At 42.0% G+C, this 16,767-nt stretch overlaps 2 protein-coding genes across 2 annotated transcripts in view; one reads left to right on the top strand and one right to left on the bottom strand.

Moving 5' to 3' along the window:
- Positions 1–16,065, bottom strand: part of LOC129729057 (uncharacterized) — a 63,345-nt gene extending 47,280 nt beyond the window's left edge. The window contains exon 1 of the mRNA XM_055687537.1: positions 15,625–16,065. The gene's annotated coding sequence lies outside the window, so the exon portion shown is untranslated. The remainder of the gene's footprint in view (positions 1–15,624) is intronic.
- LOC129728343 (ras guanine nucleotide exchange factor R-like) lies at positions 1,470–3,593 on the top strand. Its single transcript, XM_055686779.1, has 2 exons — positions 1,470–2,413; positions 2,456–3,593. Exons 1-2 carry the CDS (start codon positions 1,470–1,472, stop codon positions 3,591–3,593), a joined length of 2,082 nt encoding a protein of 693 aa, XP_055542754.1.
- Positions 16,066–16,767: the final 702 nt, after the last annotated feature.

Below are 16,767 nucleotides of genomic sequence, written 5' to 3'. Positions count from 1 at the left end.
GACTAAAATACCGTAAATTTTCTTCGAGTGCAAGCTCTACGAATTGCATGCACTCACATCGCTACCAAATCGAAGCGAGTATAATGACCAGTCTCTCGCTAGAAGTCTCTAAACACAACATGAATCCCGCTTGCCCGCTCTCGCTCTGCAACGATAATCCTCGGGAACAAAGCTTGGCTCAGACAATTGCACGGTACAGTCATAGAGTGAAGGTGGTTTATGGTCGTCCTTAAGAAGCCGATCTGAAGTGCTCGAAATAGAAGGTTTGACGCATCGCATATCACGATTTGGCAGGTTACACCAATAGCCCGCAAACAAAAGGTAAAACACTCAAATGCCCATGCAATAGAAGCTAATTTGGTGCCTTTTAATCGCAAAGGGACCACCCGATCTGTTCTCGGATAACCGCATGCAACGCGAGCACGTTTGACTTCATTCCAATCAATACACCAAGTTCCCTATGAGCTATCGCAAGACTTGCACGTAACATCTGTATAGTTTGGAGAGATAGATTTGCTACGAGAGTTGCGAATCCCAAGAAACAAGGTAACTCTCATAACTACGACCTAAGCGAGAACATAACCTCAATTCTTTCGTGTAGAGTTATACGGCACTAGCTCCGACGACAGATTAAGCCACAACGAGACTCGGCTGCGTTGGATTTAAGTATCGAAAGAGTAAACACAAGACACCCAAAGGCCTTCGAAAGGTACATCATATAAATTGCAGCGTTTCTGTAGCAAATGAATGACGTCACATGGCCTCCTAGAGGGCCTTTAATTTACAGGCTTAGGTGCTTCGGTCGTGCCACAGCAACGAGACTCTCTGAGCGTAGTGATAGTATCTAGGGACTGCAAAGGCAAGACCGATTGAGCCGAATTTACTGCATTTCGTTCCCGCCAACCATACGTGCGATAGCGAGACCGCAAGGACACGAAGGAGCCGACTACACGATCGTCGCAATGCTTGCCGATTAGGCAAGACAGAAAGGGATCTAGCGCACCGGTGGCAGCGTGTGAAGTACAGTAAAGTCAACATCAAGGGGCCCCCACCGATATGAATAAGTTAAAGATGTGAACTTTGTAAAGGGTGGCAAAATGTATGTATGCCAATAGAGTTAAGTTAGCAATGTAACTTGATTTTCTTATGTTAAGCTGCACTCCCTTATCGCATTGTTTTGTGAGTCTTATCGTTTTAATTCAGTTGAGTTCGTTAATTCCTCCTAGTTCCCTTACCGAAATCTACTATTGTATCCTGGCACGGAATAGCCCCTGCGTAGTTGGACAGATTGCCAGAGGGCCAACTGATTTTAATGTAACGTTAGATAGAGAGAGCAACATTGGCGCCCAACCTAAAAACCCACAAAAGTTGAAGACTATATGACATAACGGTAAATGCGTTAGGGGGTAGCAAGTGATCGAGGAAGTGATTAGTGAGTAAAGACTCGAAATAGCAATCGCTAGTTAGCCATGGAGCTCGAGCACTTGGCAGACGATGAGCTGGACTTTGAGTGGAGGATACGAGGATTAAAGGAGACAAAAGGACAGGACAAATTAGGAAAACTAACACGGCTGCGTCAAGTTTTGAAAAACAAGTCGGTTTCCTTGCCGACAACTTCTAGTCACATTATGTCCGACGTAGATAATATTTACCAATGCCAAGCAAGGTTACAAAATATTCTGTTAAACGTCGAAATGGCCATCAGGCAAAACAATGCAGAACAATTGAAGATGTGCCGATCGAGATTAATGCACTATCAGCTTCGTCTCTCCCTAATTACCGATAGCTTGATCGTAGCAAATGCAAACAAATCGTTGGCTAAAATCAAGCAAACGTTAGCAAGAATTCAAGACTTTTTGATGAATCAGCCAACCACAAACTCAGAGGTAAAAGGCGATGCGGGTGACGTTGCGGGTGACGCGGAAACGTTACAAAAACTGGAGAATCCTCAACTGCAATCAAGTATGAAGGAATCCCAACAAACGCAGGAACAGATTCAAAATCAGGAGCCACCGCAGCAGCAAACGGCAGAACAAATTCTGATGCAGCAACAGCGTGAGGCAAACCAACAGCTTCAGCATCAACTCGAAGACGAAAGGCGAAAACTGCACCAATTGCAGTTGCAATTGCAACAAGAGCAACAGTTGCTCTCACGGCAACAGCAACAACAGCACGATAGTCATCAGTGGGAACAGTGGCAGAATCAACAGGAGCAGATGCATCAACAGCAAGTACAACAGTTGCAACTGCAGCAACAGGAGCTGCAGCATCTTTTGCAACAAGAAAGAGCAAAGCGGCAACAGCTGGAAAACCAGATGGGACATCTACAACAACAGCAGCAAAATTTCAGCCAGTTAGGCGATACAGCGAATCCTTCGTTAGATTTGAATAGGCAACAGGAACCAGGGCTATTGCATTCAATTCCAGGAGTAGATCAGCTACCTCATGATCTCAGGAATGATTTTATGCGTTTCTTGCGAACACAACATAGACCAAACACACCACGCTCTAGTGGACAAGCACAAAGTTTGGATAGGTTTACACAACCAGTACACAAATGGCCTTTCGAATATGCGGGTCAACCCAATATCATACAATTGGGCGAATTCCTAAACCAAGTAAACACATACGCGGACACCGAAGGAATTGAGGAGCAAACCCTTCTGCGTTCTATCAAGCATTTGCTGAAGGGGAGAGCTCTTCAATGGTACACACGATCTTACTTGCATCTAACCAATTGGGAGGTGTTCAAATCGGAAATTAAACAGGAATTTCTACCACCAAATTATTCCGAGATCATCAAGCAAGACTTATATCTGCGGTTTCAAGGCCCAAACGAATCATTCACCACGTTTTACAGGGACCTAGTAGCCGCCTTCGAAATTGTAGAGCCAGCAATTTCAGAGACAGAAAGACTATTTATCGTAAAATCTCACCTAAATTCAGACTACACCCCCATAGCAGCAGCCTCCAGAGTTAGCACAGTTAGAGAATTAGTCACAGTCTGTAAAGACTTCGAAGTGTCGCGATCTTACTCCATGCGAGGTAGATCTGCTACAACTTATCGTTCACTTTGGAACAAACCAGAACAGCGTCCGGGGACAAACAGGATGGACATTCCTAACCGGCCATCGTTCAACCGGCAACCGCATTACACAGCACAAATCAACTCAATGGAACTCAGCTCGGAACTAGAAGAAAATTTGAACCCACAGGACATTCTAGAACGCGAAATGCTTCAACACGATATTGCTCTACGTAATGAGGTAGATTCTAACAATGTGGAGGAAGTGAACGCACTGCGTTTACAGAATAACTCTAGAGAAAGGCCCGCAATGAATCCACATCCACCAACTAGTGGAGAGCAACGTACAAGGGAATGGACACCAAGCATCATATGTTGGCAGTGTGAAAAACCTGGTCACACTTATCCAAATTGTCCCAACCCGAAACATTACCTTTTCTGCTACAGTTGTGGAAGGAAAGGTTGCACTACTCGCAATTGCGAAGCATGTATCTCGAGATGGAGACAGCTAGATTCGACAAATGGTCCGCAGCATCCGGGAAACCGCAGTTGGGAGAACCCTCAATGAAGGGCGGGGTCTCTTCCATTCAAACCGACATCCCTTCACTCTTAAGTATACCTGCTTTCAGTAAAGTAGAATCGATCGTGATAAATCCGCACAACAGCGACAATCGTCCATACGCATTCATCAGCATCTTAGGTCGACAGATACGTGGGCTCCTGGACAGCGGCGCTACCTGCAGTCTGATGGGAGGTGCAATGTGCAAAATAGCAGACGAATTAGGATTGAAGCAATTTCCCGTCAAGGGGGAAGTAAAAACAGCAGACGACTCAGCCCACTCAGTATCGTTTTTCGCCCAAGTGCCCATTTTCTACAATAACAGGAGCCGTGTTCTACCCGTGCTTTTTGTTGAAACGATGCCTTCCATCTGCATTTTAGGGATGGACTTCTGGTCGCACTTCGGCGTAAAAGCAACCGTGTGTGGTGTTACGGCAAACTTAAATTCCGAGCAATCGATCAAAGAGTCCTTGTCAGAGCATGAAAAGCAGCGGTTAAAGGAAGTAATTCAGAAGTTTCCGACTTCACAGCGAAAAGGCAAATTAGGAAGGACGAGCCTGTACTACCACAAAATTGACACAGGAAGCGCGACCCCGTTCAAGCAGAAACATTACCCGATGTCCAAATTCGTGTTGAACAATTTGAACAAAGAAGTGGACAGGATGTTAGAGTTAGGCGTCATCGAAAATGCGATTTGCTGTCCGTGGAATAGTGCTACAGTGGCAGTCAAGAAAAAGGATGGCTCCATGCGACTATGCTTAGACGCAAGAAAATTAAATTCAGTCATAGTGCAGGAGGCTTATCCGATTCCACATATAGCCTCTATTATGAATAATCTAAGTGGATCGACCTTTCTATCCTCGATTGATTTGGAGTCTGCGTTTTGGCAAATACCGTTAGAAGAAGGATCTAAACAGAAAACCGCTTTCACAATTCCGCAACGTGGACATTTTCAATTCACCGTGGTCCCATTTGGACTATCAACGGCCAGTCAAGCTCTTTCGCGGGTCATGAGTCACCTTTAATTGACCTCGAACCGAAGGTTTTCGTGTACCTTGACGACCTGGTGCTTGCTACCAAAACACTACAGGAACATTTGGATCTTCTGGAGGAAATTGCAAAACGGTTGGAGAGGGCAGGGCTGACAATCAATGCGGAAAAATCCGTGTTCGGCAGAAAAAGCCTGAAATATTTGGGTTACGTTCTGGACGAGACAGGTTGGCACGTGGACGAGGAGAAGATAGAAGCAATCAGCAAGTTTCCGTCCCCTACAACAAAGAAAGAAGTCCAACGTTTTATCGGTATGTGTGGCTGGTACCGCCGTTTCATTAAGGATTTCTCGCGAATCGCAGCACCACTCACAGAACTCACGAAAGCCAAGATCAATATCGCAAAGGAAGTTCAAACGTCGTACCAGATTGTCTGAGTCGAGTGGAGATAATAGATATGATCGATTCATCAATTCCAGCCCATTCAGATGTATGGTATAATAAACTGGCGGAAGATGTCAAGGCGAACCCCGATAGTTTTCCAGATTTCAAGGTGATAAGAGAGCAACTCTATAAAAACTGCACGGCAAAGGACGAATCGGGAGGTAAATGTCATCGATGGAAAAAAGTGATCCCAACGCATCAACGGCGAGACATAATGCATCGCAATCATGACATCCCGACAGCAGCGCATCTTGGTGCAGAACGCACACTCAATCGCATACAGCGAGATTGTTACTGGCCTCAGATGGCGAAAGACGTGCGTAAATACGTGCAATCTTGCGAGGTATGTAAAGCCAGCAAAGCTTCTAATGCCACGCTAACACCAACCTTAGGAAGCACAAAACCAGCACAACTACCATGGGAACTGATCTCGATTGATTACATCGGCCCTCTGACTCGCTCGAAAAGGGGAAATACCGTTCTCCTGGTCATCGTCGATTGGGTGACTAAGTTTGTCATCACGGAGCCTTTTCGCTCAGCGAATGCACAGCAGATGTCTACTTTCCTGGAACAGTACGTATTTCATCGCTTCTCAACGCCAAGGATCATAGTCTCCGATTCAGGCTCACAGTTCCTCTCTCATGTATTTCAGTCACTGCTAAAGAGGTACAACATTATCCACATGAGAACAGCATTTTACACACCGATGTGTAATGCTGCAGAGAGAACGAATCGCACGCTGATTACGTGTGTTAGATCGCTCTTAGATGAGGACCAAAGAGACTGGGACCTACATATTCAGCAGGTAGTTTGTGCTATTAACACGGCAAAACACGAGACGCTGGGATGCAGCCCGTACTATTGTAATTTCGGTCGCGACCACATCCTGTTTACGGACCAATATCCACTGGCCCAGCTTAACGCTTTGCAAAATCCCGAGGAGGAACAAAAGGCGCGAATTAAGACAGTACAGAACATTCAACAATTTGTAATCGCCAAAATCAGGGCAGCTCACGAACATAGCAAAAAGCGATACGATCTAAGAGCGCGAAACAGAAGCTTCAACGTAGGGGATGTTGTCTGGAGACGTTCGTTTCAATTATCCCAGGCAGCGGAGCACCGCACGAAGAAGTTAGGAGCAAAATTCATACCATGCATTGTACGACAAGTCCAAGGCTGCAACAACTACCTATTGGAAGAGATTAAAACTTCGAGAATCGGAGTCTATCACTTAAAGGACATCAAACCAGATTGATCATCTACTTAACCAGCTATGTACGCAGTTTAACTGTAGATCAAGAGCGATTCCGCCACAGGACTTGATGCCGTTGTTCGAACAGAGGCCCTATACGATTAGCCTTGGAACCCTGTCGATCACGGTCAGCACAAACCATCTATCGTCCACAACTTCAAACAAAATCCTCCTTAGATCCACCAGACAGAAAGGAGTGGAGTTACTACGCAAAGCTCACAAGTCACCCACGCAAACGCTAATTATAACGTTGCTTCTTCTAGAAAGATCATAACATTAGTCGCCTCAAGCAAATTACAACAGCGCAAGTGCCAAACTGTTTTAAAATGACTCACTAACAAAGTACTCAATCTGCAAGTTCACTATATATCAATGTTCAGTTAAAATGCTTATTATGTATTTACTCGGCGTAATTTCTGGCGCCCAACTCAAAACTATAACACAGATTTTGAAAATGCGATCGGCCCTAGATATAAATAGATATAAGCTAGTGTTAGAAATCTTCAGCTAAGTCTATTAGCGAGTATCAAACTCTTGGAAGTATTTGGCACCAAAAGGTGTAGCAAGAGCAGCAGTTACCTTTAACTAATAAGATCTGTATACAAGTTCCTGGAAGTGAAGAAGCGGCAATCATCGATTCCCAAATGGGAGCAAATTTGTTCGAGATTGTGTAGAGTAAGAATCGATCAGCCTCTTCAAAATCTTACGTCAGCATTCCACGAAATTTTTGCGGATGCAAGCCCCCGCAAAAATTTCGTTGCCGCTTGCATGATGTTGTGTTACAACTTCGAGATTTTGCCGACTAAAATACCGTAAATTTTCTTCGAGTGCAAGCTCTACGAATTGCATGCACTCACATCGCTACCAAATCGAAGCGAGTATAATGACCAGTCTCTCGCTAGAAGTCTCTAAACACAACATGAATCCCGCTTGCCCGCTCTCGCTCTGCAACGATAATCCTCGGGAACAAAGCTTGGCTCAGACAATTGCACGGTACAGTCATAGAGTGAAGGTGGTTTATGGTCGTCCTTAAGAAGCCGATCTGAAGTGCTCGAAATAGAAGGTTTGACGCATCGCATATCACGATTTGGCAGGTTACACCAATAGCCCGCAAACAAAAGGTAAAACACTCAAATGCCCATGCAATAGAAGCTAATTTGGTGCCTTTTAATCGCAAAGGGACCACCCGATCTGTTCTCGGATAACCGCATGCAACGCGAGCACGTTTGACTTCATTCCAATCAATACACCAAGTTCCCTATGAGCTATCGCAAGACTTGCACGTAACATCTGTATAGTTTGGAGAGATAGATTTGCTACGAGAGTTGCGAATCCCAAGAAACAAGGTAACTCTCATAACTACGACCTAAGCGAGAACATAACCTCAATTCTTTCGTGTAGAGTTATACGGCACTAGCTCCGACGACAGATTAAGCCACAACGAGACTCGGCTGCGTTGGATTTAAGTATCGAAAGAGTAAACACAAGACACCCAAAGGCCTTCGAAAGGTACATCATATAAATTGCAGCGTTTCTGTAGCAAATGAATGACGTCACATGGCCTCCTAGAGGGCCTTTAATTTACAGGCTTAGGTGCTTCGGTCGTGCCACAGCAACGAGACTCTCTGAGCGTAGTGATAGTATCTAGGGACTGCAAAGGCAAGACCGATTGAGCCGAATTTACTGCATTTCGTTCCCGCCAACCATACGTGCGATAGCGAGACCGCAAGGACACGAAGGAGCCGACTACACGATCGTCGCAATGCTTGCCGATTAGGCAAGACAGAAAGGGATCTAGCGCACCGGTGGCAGCGTGTGAAGTACAGTAAAGTCAACATCAAGGGGCCCCCACCGATATGAATAAGTTAAAGATGTGAACTTTGTAAAGGGTGGCAAAATGTATGTATGCCAATAGAGTTAAGTTAGCAATGTAACTTGATTTTCTTATGTTAAGCTGCACTCCCTTATCGCATTGTTTTGTGAGTCTTATCGTTTTAATTCAGTTGAGTTCGTTAATTCCTCCTAGTTCCCTTACCGAAATCTACTATTGTATCCTGGCACGGAATAGCCCCTGCGTAGTTGGACAGATTGCCAGAGGGCCAACTGATTTTAATGTAACGTTAGATAGAGAGAGCAACAAGAGTCGATTTAGCCCGCCACCGCATGGGCTTAGTTCGTAAACAGCTATCTGGCAACTCTTTCTTACATGCGTAGTAAATCGCATGTCTTTTCTTTTTTCTTGGGTAGATCTGCACTGACCCAGTGGAATAAAGAAATTCGCGCATTCGTGGGTCAGAATCCGCTACAACTAAGTGCATGCGCAAATGCGTTGCTATGACAACATCTACCCAGCGCATGCGCAAATGTGGTGTTATGCGCAGTGCGACTAGATGGACAATCGTGTCGTCAATGGTACTTTCAATTAATTTTAAATTGATTATAATATGCAATGTACAACCTTTCAAAATGGATTGTTTCTGTAGCTTGAATATTAAAATTGTTTTCGCATACTTAGTGAAAAAATTTACATTTCTTTAAATGCACATAATTGGAGCATTGGAAACCATGTATTATTCCGTGTGGCATTATATTCACATGCAATGTAAATGAATATATTGTTAATTTGCATGCATATTCAAAGTTTTAAGTTTATATCACTTAACGTACAAATTTACGACAAACGTACAAACGATTCTGTATTGTGCATTATTAACGGTGTGAAATTATATAAGTTTTCCACCTTATGTGCTAAAAACCGTTATATGTGCTTTCATTTGTATTAGTTGTAAATTTCATTTTTTGGTACTGTGTAGTTTCAACGTTATCTAGACTTAAAATATAACAAAACTAGAAAACATTGTTAGATATACGGTTACAAAAAATGAAGTGATATTGGTTGCACTGCAAGCGTTTTGTTTATCTTTTCGTGGCACATTTTTACCCACCTCGAATAGTTTTATTGAAATCGTACAAATATTTAAATAACAATTTGATCAAGTAATTTTGCGTTGGCTGCTGAATACTAAAATCAATCATAAGAAAAGCACTTTGTAGGTACGTAGTGTCATTATTTGGCGTGTAATATTGAACAGGCGCGGCTGCCCCGGCATTTTATACACAGTTTTTCTAATAGTGCAAACATCTGGATGACAACTTGAAAACAAGTGCCATTCATGTAATAGTTATTGTTCGTTTAACTCATGCTATTAAAAAAACATCTCCAAAACCAGGAAAAAAACGAGCTTGTTTTCGAAATGTGATTGAATCACTGGTGAAAAACAACTTCAAATGATGTATTTGATTTGTTTTCTGTGCAGTTTTGATAACATCATAAACACAGGTACGGACAAGCAGCGGCAGTCTATGTTCAATAATCTATGAGACACAATTTTGCTATGAAAAAACATCTCGAGAACAAGAATATAACAACACAAGTTTGCAATTGCGCTTATAGTACTCCTATATGACTACTGTCATTGTAAATTCTTGTCTAACATGTTTTGTGTGTTACTTGGGAAATCGACCACGTTCTTATTGACAGTAAATTCTTCTCAGACGATATCAACATTTGCATCTACTGCAGTACAAACATAGATTCGGACCATTACCTCGTTGTAGTATGCATGCGCTCAAAACTTTCGATGGAGGGAATTACGGGTCAAAGTCCCCACCGTCGACGAACATCGACTACGGAAACAACTACGGGATGCTGAAGTTGCACGAGATATGCGCAACAGCTGGAAGCAGCATTAGGTAGGTGACATAGTAAGCGCGAATAACGTAAATAGAGCTGAACATTTAAACGCGGCAACGAGAATCGCTTCGCGACGCTATTTGCGCTTCTTACTATGTCATCGGCATTACTAACGGAAGGGCAACTTGGCGCAGCTACTCTTGAAGATGACGAGAGGGACATTCGATCAGCCATAGGTAGTACTGCTGTAGCGGCACTTGGTACAATGGCTTTGAACAGGAGAAACGACTGGTTTGACGATGAGTGTAAACAGTTAGTGGAAGAGAAGAATGCAGCACGAGCGATTATGCTGCAACACCAAACGAGGGTGAACGTGAAGCGCTACCGACGCGCACGGAACAGGCGAAACTCGGTGACTCGGAAGCGTCAGCAGGAAGATCGAGATCACGAGGCGATGAAGGAATTGTACCGTGCGAATGACAGACAAATGTTCTACGAGAAGCTGAGCAAATCCCGTAAAGGCTATGTGCCACAAGCCGACATATGCCGGAACCTGGACAGTAACCTTTTCAAGAACAAGTGTGAGGTGATTGAGATTGAGAAGCACATTTACTATGAACACCTTAATGGCGATTTAGCAGAAAACGACGACGAAGCGGTAGTAGATCTCGGTGTACGCGCAGATGACGACAGAATTCCAGTCCCTGACCTCCAGGATGTTTAAGAGGAGATCCGCCGGCTGAAAACAATAAAGCAGCTGGAGCTGATCAACTCCCCAGCGAGCTGTTGAAACACGATGGCGAATCACTGGCTAAGGCGCTACTCTGGGTTATTGCCAAAGTTTGGTATGAGGAGGTAGTACCGATGGAGTGGATGGAGGGTACAGTATGCCCCATTTACAAAAAATGATGACAAGTTGGATTGCTGCAACTACCGTGAAAACACGCTGCTGAGCGCAGCCTCAAATTCTATACGACTATACGTCAACTATCACCGTTTGGGAGGGAATTCGTGGGGCAATACCAGGCGGGTTTTATTGATACCCGCTGACCAAATATTCGCGGTACGTCAGGTTTTACAGAAATGCCATGAATATAACGTGCCCACGTACCATTTGTTCATCAACTTCAAATTGGCGTACGACACAATAGATCACCTATGGTAGATCATGCACTATGACGGTTTTCCGGTTAAACTGACACGATTCGTCAAGTCGACGATGGATCGGATGATGTGCGTGGTTCGAGTTTCGGGGATACTCTCGAGTTGTTTAGAATCTCGACGAGGTTTACAGGTCCGTTCAGCTCTATGGCTTCGCCAATGACATCAACATCGTAGCACGAACCCTTGATAAGATGACGGAGACGTACATCAGACTGAAGGCTGAAGCCGGACGGGCTCACTGGTGACTACTGACAACGACACCAGCAGAGAAATTCATCGACGTCTTATGGCAGAAAATTGTGCTTACTTTGGACTCCGGAGTACGCTCCGCTCAAATAAAATACGCCACCGCACGAAATTGACCATCTACATACACTGATCAGACAGGTAGTCCTCTACGGCCACGAAACCTGGACCATGCTCGTGTAGGAGCAACGCGTCCTTGGGGTTTTCGAATGGACAGTGCTGCGTGTGTTTTTTAGCAGAAACCTGAAGTTTCCATCCAATATTTGGGGTCGATTTCCAGCCTTCGAACCTTTTTTGGTTTCAAAATACCCATGACGGGTGTTTCTTAGCGATTCTACGGTTGAATAGACCTCAGAAACGAAAGCAACAATAACAATTAAATTAATTGCGTTATGATGTTACGTTTTTATTTTTATATTAAACTAGTTGCATGTTTCCACTGTAGATTAGAATAGGAGGGGACAAAATTAAAATCCATTTCTTAAATTTTACTTTCTTTTTAGCACTACTAGCTTCACAAATATAACGCCACATTTCACAGTATGTGAATAATTCAAACATTACCTGAAATACAAGTTTGTCGTCATCTTGGAATTTACAATGGTATCCACGATCGGTTTGCAGACACTTGAAGTGCTTTTTTAAACATCTGAAGTTGATTCACGGCTTCTGAGCATCATCATGATGCCGGGAATAGCCGTATTGGCTGATATTTAGTCACTTAATGACGTTCTTTAGCAAACAGAATTCACCATTCAGGCATCTAGCGTTAATCTTCGGTCATTGGGCGTTATTCCGATTCCGGAAGAATCCCTATTGTTAGACTTTTTTTCCAAAAACCAAACGTTGCCATTTAAAACTACAAAATAGTTTCTGTGGACGATTATTGGCCTGTGGACATCATCCCGATTCTGAAAATACTCATATTTAATGGTATTTAGCCGTGTTACAGTCGAATATCCCTCGGAAACAAAGGGAACAATATGAATAATATCAACTCACAACAACAACAAAAATATTTTCAGAAGAAAAAATATCATCAGGCTGTAATACTGTTTCTCAAAATGAAAGCACTTAGCTATTCTACTTACACATATAATAGATTTAGTATGAGGAAGGCCAGACTACACCACTAGGAGGATTATTTCCTGTTTTAATGTATATATTGATATCGGAACTCCAGCCTGAGAATAACAGTGCAGCATTTGCTCAGTGTAAAAAATCCTTCAAAATCCTTCAAGGAACCATCGACAAAAAAAACTACATAGTCAGGAACCACTTCGAAAAAATAGACTAGAATAAATCAGTAAACAGATTTTAAATTACATAGTTCAAAGTTGCAGTGGATAAAGTGCTGAAAATGGTAAATAGAAGAAAAAATTTCTTGATGAATCTTTTCAAAATTCAAATCCGTGAAAAAATAATACTGTTTTCGATACCATTTTCGTTTCATTTTTGTTGAATATCACATTTCATTATTTTTCACTTCGAAAATTGAAACAAAATTCTCATTGAGCAGTGAAACTTTGTCAAGATTCGTATTTTGTTTGTACTTTTTGGGATCCTTAATTTGGAGCATTTTTCTTTGTGAAGTGCAGCTATTTGTGAGAATAAACATGTTTTAAAGTTGCTCTTTTCATTTTATTCCACTTTACATAGAATCTAACAAAATTGAAGTATAATTTCAAATAGAGTAATTTTTTGTAATATGGTACATTGAGATGAGAATAAGCATTATGCAAAAAATTTTTTGTTACCAACCCCTGAGATTTTATAATAATCACTGCCGAAAATTCCCTCCTTTGCTATGAGAAGAACAGTTTTAGAGCATGTTTATTCTCACAAATAGCTGCAGAAAATACTCTCCAACTCCCGAATCCGTTGAATGGAGGTTTTTTTTGTGAAATGATGGAGGAGAACCGCTCATACATTCATGTCAACACCCATATGCATCTCATCGCTCTTAATTATCCCATTTGCCGTCAAATTTTACTATTTTTCCGAAGTAAAACTTTGGACCACTCGATAAAATAAATATAAAAAGTAAAATTTTTTTAACTTTGAAAAAAGATAAAACTTTACGGTAAATTAGACAATTAAAGGTGATGATATGAATATAACTATTGAAATCAATATAGGAATGGTCTCCCTACATTTGGTAAATTATTAGAAATAACTAAAGAATTAAAATAATTAGTTTAGAATTTTTCCACATTTGTTTGGTCCCGCCTAGGATGTTTTAATTGATTTTATGTAATATGAAGTTTCGATATAACTCTCAACACTGTCCTGTAAACAATGAATTCATTGTGTATTCGAACTAATGTCTTAGAAGTTCGCTACAGCCTCTTCATCTTTATCTTCAGAAAATTATCAGGTAATATTTTCAGAAACCCACATCACTTGTCTAATTCACTGGAAAGGTTCAGTAGTGAAATCTCGTGCAAAGTGTATTTTACCTGCATTGCTCATTGACCTTGAGGCAGGCTAATACGCAATGCTTTGATTAGACAAAATACACTAAGGTCTTTTTTACGCATCTTTTTCTACGCGGATTTCGGAATTTACGCAGATTCCTTAGAAAAGTTGTTTTTACGCGGTATGTTTTGATTGGTTTTCAATTATTAAATCGTTTATTTAGAGTGTCAGATGAATTTACTTAATCCAATTACTGAATATTCAATGACTTGGCTCAAATTTAAAATATTTTTTCTTGATTCTCAGATTCGTATGCGGTAATAACACTGCTAGTGATTCTCTTTCAGAAGAAATGATCTTTGCAAATAAATTTTTTTACGCGAATTTCGTAATTTACGCGGATTTTGGAATTTACGCGGTTTTTCACGCGGATTTCGGAGTTTATGCGTTTTACTACGCTTATATTATATGCACTGCGTACTCCCATGTGAAAAAAGACTTTAGCGTAGGTGAAAACCTCGGAAAAAAGCATCAGAAAAAAATACAGCAAATCAATGACGGTCAAAACGCAAAATATTTAGTTTATTAAGCTCTACCAACAGATATTTTTTGACTAGTGCTAATAGTTATTAATATGAAAAACACTACGAAACAGAGATAAGATGTGTTGGTAGAGCTAAATAAATTAAATTAAAATATGTTGAAAGCACTGTTTTTGATATTCATAAAATTTTTGATATCTATTTTTGATCGTTGGAATGATATTACGATATTTTGGTTAACAATATCAAAATACCCAAAATGAATAAAATACAAAAACCATTTCTTATACAAGTTTTGCTGTTAGGATATTTGCAGTAATAATTTTTCACAACTGTTACAACTGTTTTTAGGCAAAATGCAACATCATACTTTGGGATTACCGATTTAAAATTGCGGAGGAATTATATTTGAGAGCAATACACACGTCTCTGTTCAAAATAAAATAACGACAGCAAACCCGAAAAAACATCGCTATTCAGTCCATTCTCTCCGGTGGCATTCATCAATTTAACACTTGATGTCGAGATGTTATCGAACCGTCACTCGTTTTCAATTACTCGTCGCCTCACCCGGAAAGCTAAACCACCCCAAATGGTTCGCCTGGTTCGGATGACAGTTTCGGCACGGCACGCATAGTAATGTCTCCTCCTGCGCGAATACCCAGTTCAACCCGGCATTTAAGAGGCCACTTTGCAGTAGTTGAAGAGCCACGCGCGCATTTCTCTTTTTTTTGCGCAAGTACGCGCGCGCGCACACACACCCATCGGTCTCACTCCCGGTCCCGGTGAAAGAGGACCGGAATTTCGAAGAAACCGCTACCAGTTTTGAATTTTTAATTGGATGGCATTCGCGCGGCCAACATACCCGCCGGAGCGAGAGAAATGCAAGAACTGTTAAAACCACGCTTCGTAACCGCACATAACTTTCATGCGGCTAGGCTATCTAGCTGCACGTCTGTCCTGTACTCCCATTTCCTCCAACAGGAACGGAATTCATTTTTTTTTCATCATCGTTTTGCTATAACGAAGGTTGGTACGAAGGTAATCTTTACTCTTTTTTTTTTCTTGCTAAACTATGCGTCACTTGAGGGAAAAATTCCACTGTTTACTTCATTCCACATTCCCGATCATAACGGGTTGTTTTGGTTCGATTTCACTTGGCCACTCTCCGCGGAGACACACCAGTAATCGCGAAAACAGTCCATCACCGGCATGCGGTACATGACACTCGGATAGATGATCGTGGTCCACGTGGTTATTGGGTCATCCCGAAATCGATCGATGAACTTACCTTAAAAATAACACCGAAAATGCACGATTTTCCACTATCAGTAAACGGATCCCGTTGATTCCCTGGCAGGTTACTAGATCGCTGTCAACAGAGGGTACACAACACTTGGTTCAACACGGTGAGCACCAAAAACACTAACGGTATGATGTGGCTGACGTCCTCTGGTCTTGTAGCCAGGAGAGATCAGTACGCTTCGGCAGTTGGAGAGATGACTGAATGGCAAAACGTTCTGGTATCGGTTTATAGCTGGCCTAAATGAGCCCCCGAACACGATTCGCGTGCACACGCGGAACTACACACTATCGTGGGACCCCCTTTTTGCACTGCACGACGAGGATCGCGATGATGACTTTAGCGACGACGACGACGGCGATGCTCGTGAACTACGACAATAATGGTAATAGCAACAATGCAAGAGGCTCGACGCTCGCAAACGGCTCGCCGGACTGTGCCATCATTGGAGATCCACACGGGCTCAGACCTCTGGGAATATACGTCGAGAGAGTCGACTACAGAAAGAGAGAAACGCAAACGGGAGATTCGCGGGCCGGCCGTTGTGAGCTTTCTCGGCGCGCGCTTTTGCCTTACACTACAGTGTGGGTCGTATGTTTACGAAACGCAAAAATTTGATTCATGTGTTCAGAATTAGCGGATAACTGCAAATAAAATAAGCCATAAAGTTGCCACTGAAAATAAGCATGTTTGAAACACGAAAACATACTTCTGTATCGTTTTTCAACAGTGTTACTACGTGAGGCGCATTTGAGCTCGGATACACCATTTATCGGAATGAATGCTAAATTATTTACTCCAAAGTCAATTTTTACGCACTAGATATGTGATGCGTAAAAACCCGCGTTAATTTTTAAAAAAATACTTGCGAAAAGGTTTTAATCACGTTTGTTAAACACTTTTGTAAAAGGACTAAATAGTAGTAGTATTTCCATCCTCGAATCAAGATGAAAATTTGAAGCAAGTTATGCTTCAATCAATATTTGAAAAATGACAAAAATTATTGTTCGAGGACTGAACACGTTAATAGCGAACATTTTGAGAAAATCGGTTACGAGTTTCTCGGCGATCCTTATCGTAGTAAAGACGTCTTTTGAAACGCACCATTTTGGGATACTCGAATATGAGGTT

The sequence above is a fragment of the Wyeomyia smithii genome, chromosome 3 (genome assembly GCF_029784165.1).
Source record: "Wyeomyia smithii strain HCP4-BCI-WySm-NY-G18 chromosome 3, ASM2978416v1, whole genome shotgun sequence".
Taxonomy (NCBI): domain Eukaryota; kingdom Metazoa; phylum Arthropoda; class Insecta; order Diptera; family Culicidae; genus Wyeomyia; species Wyeomyia smithii.
The sequence above is the reverse complement of the archived record's forward strand: the minus strand, read 5'-3'. Positions and strand labels throughout refer to the sequence as shown.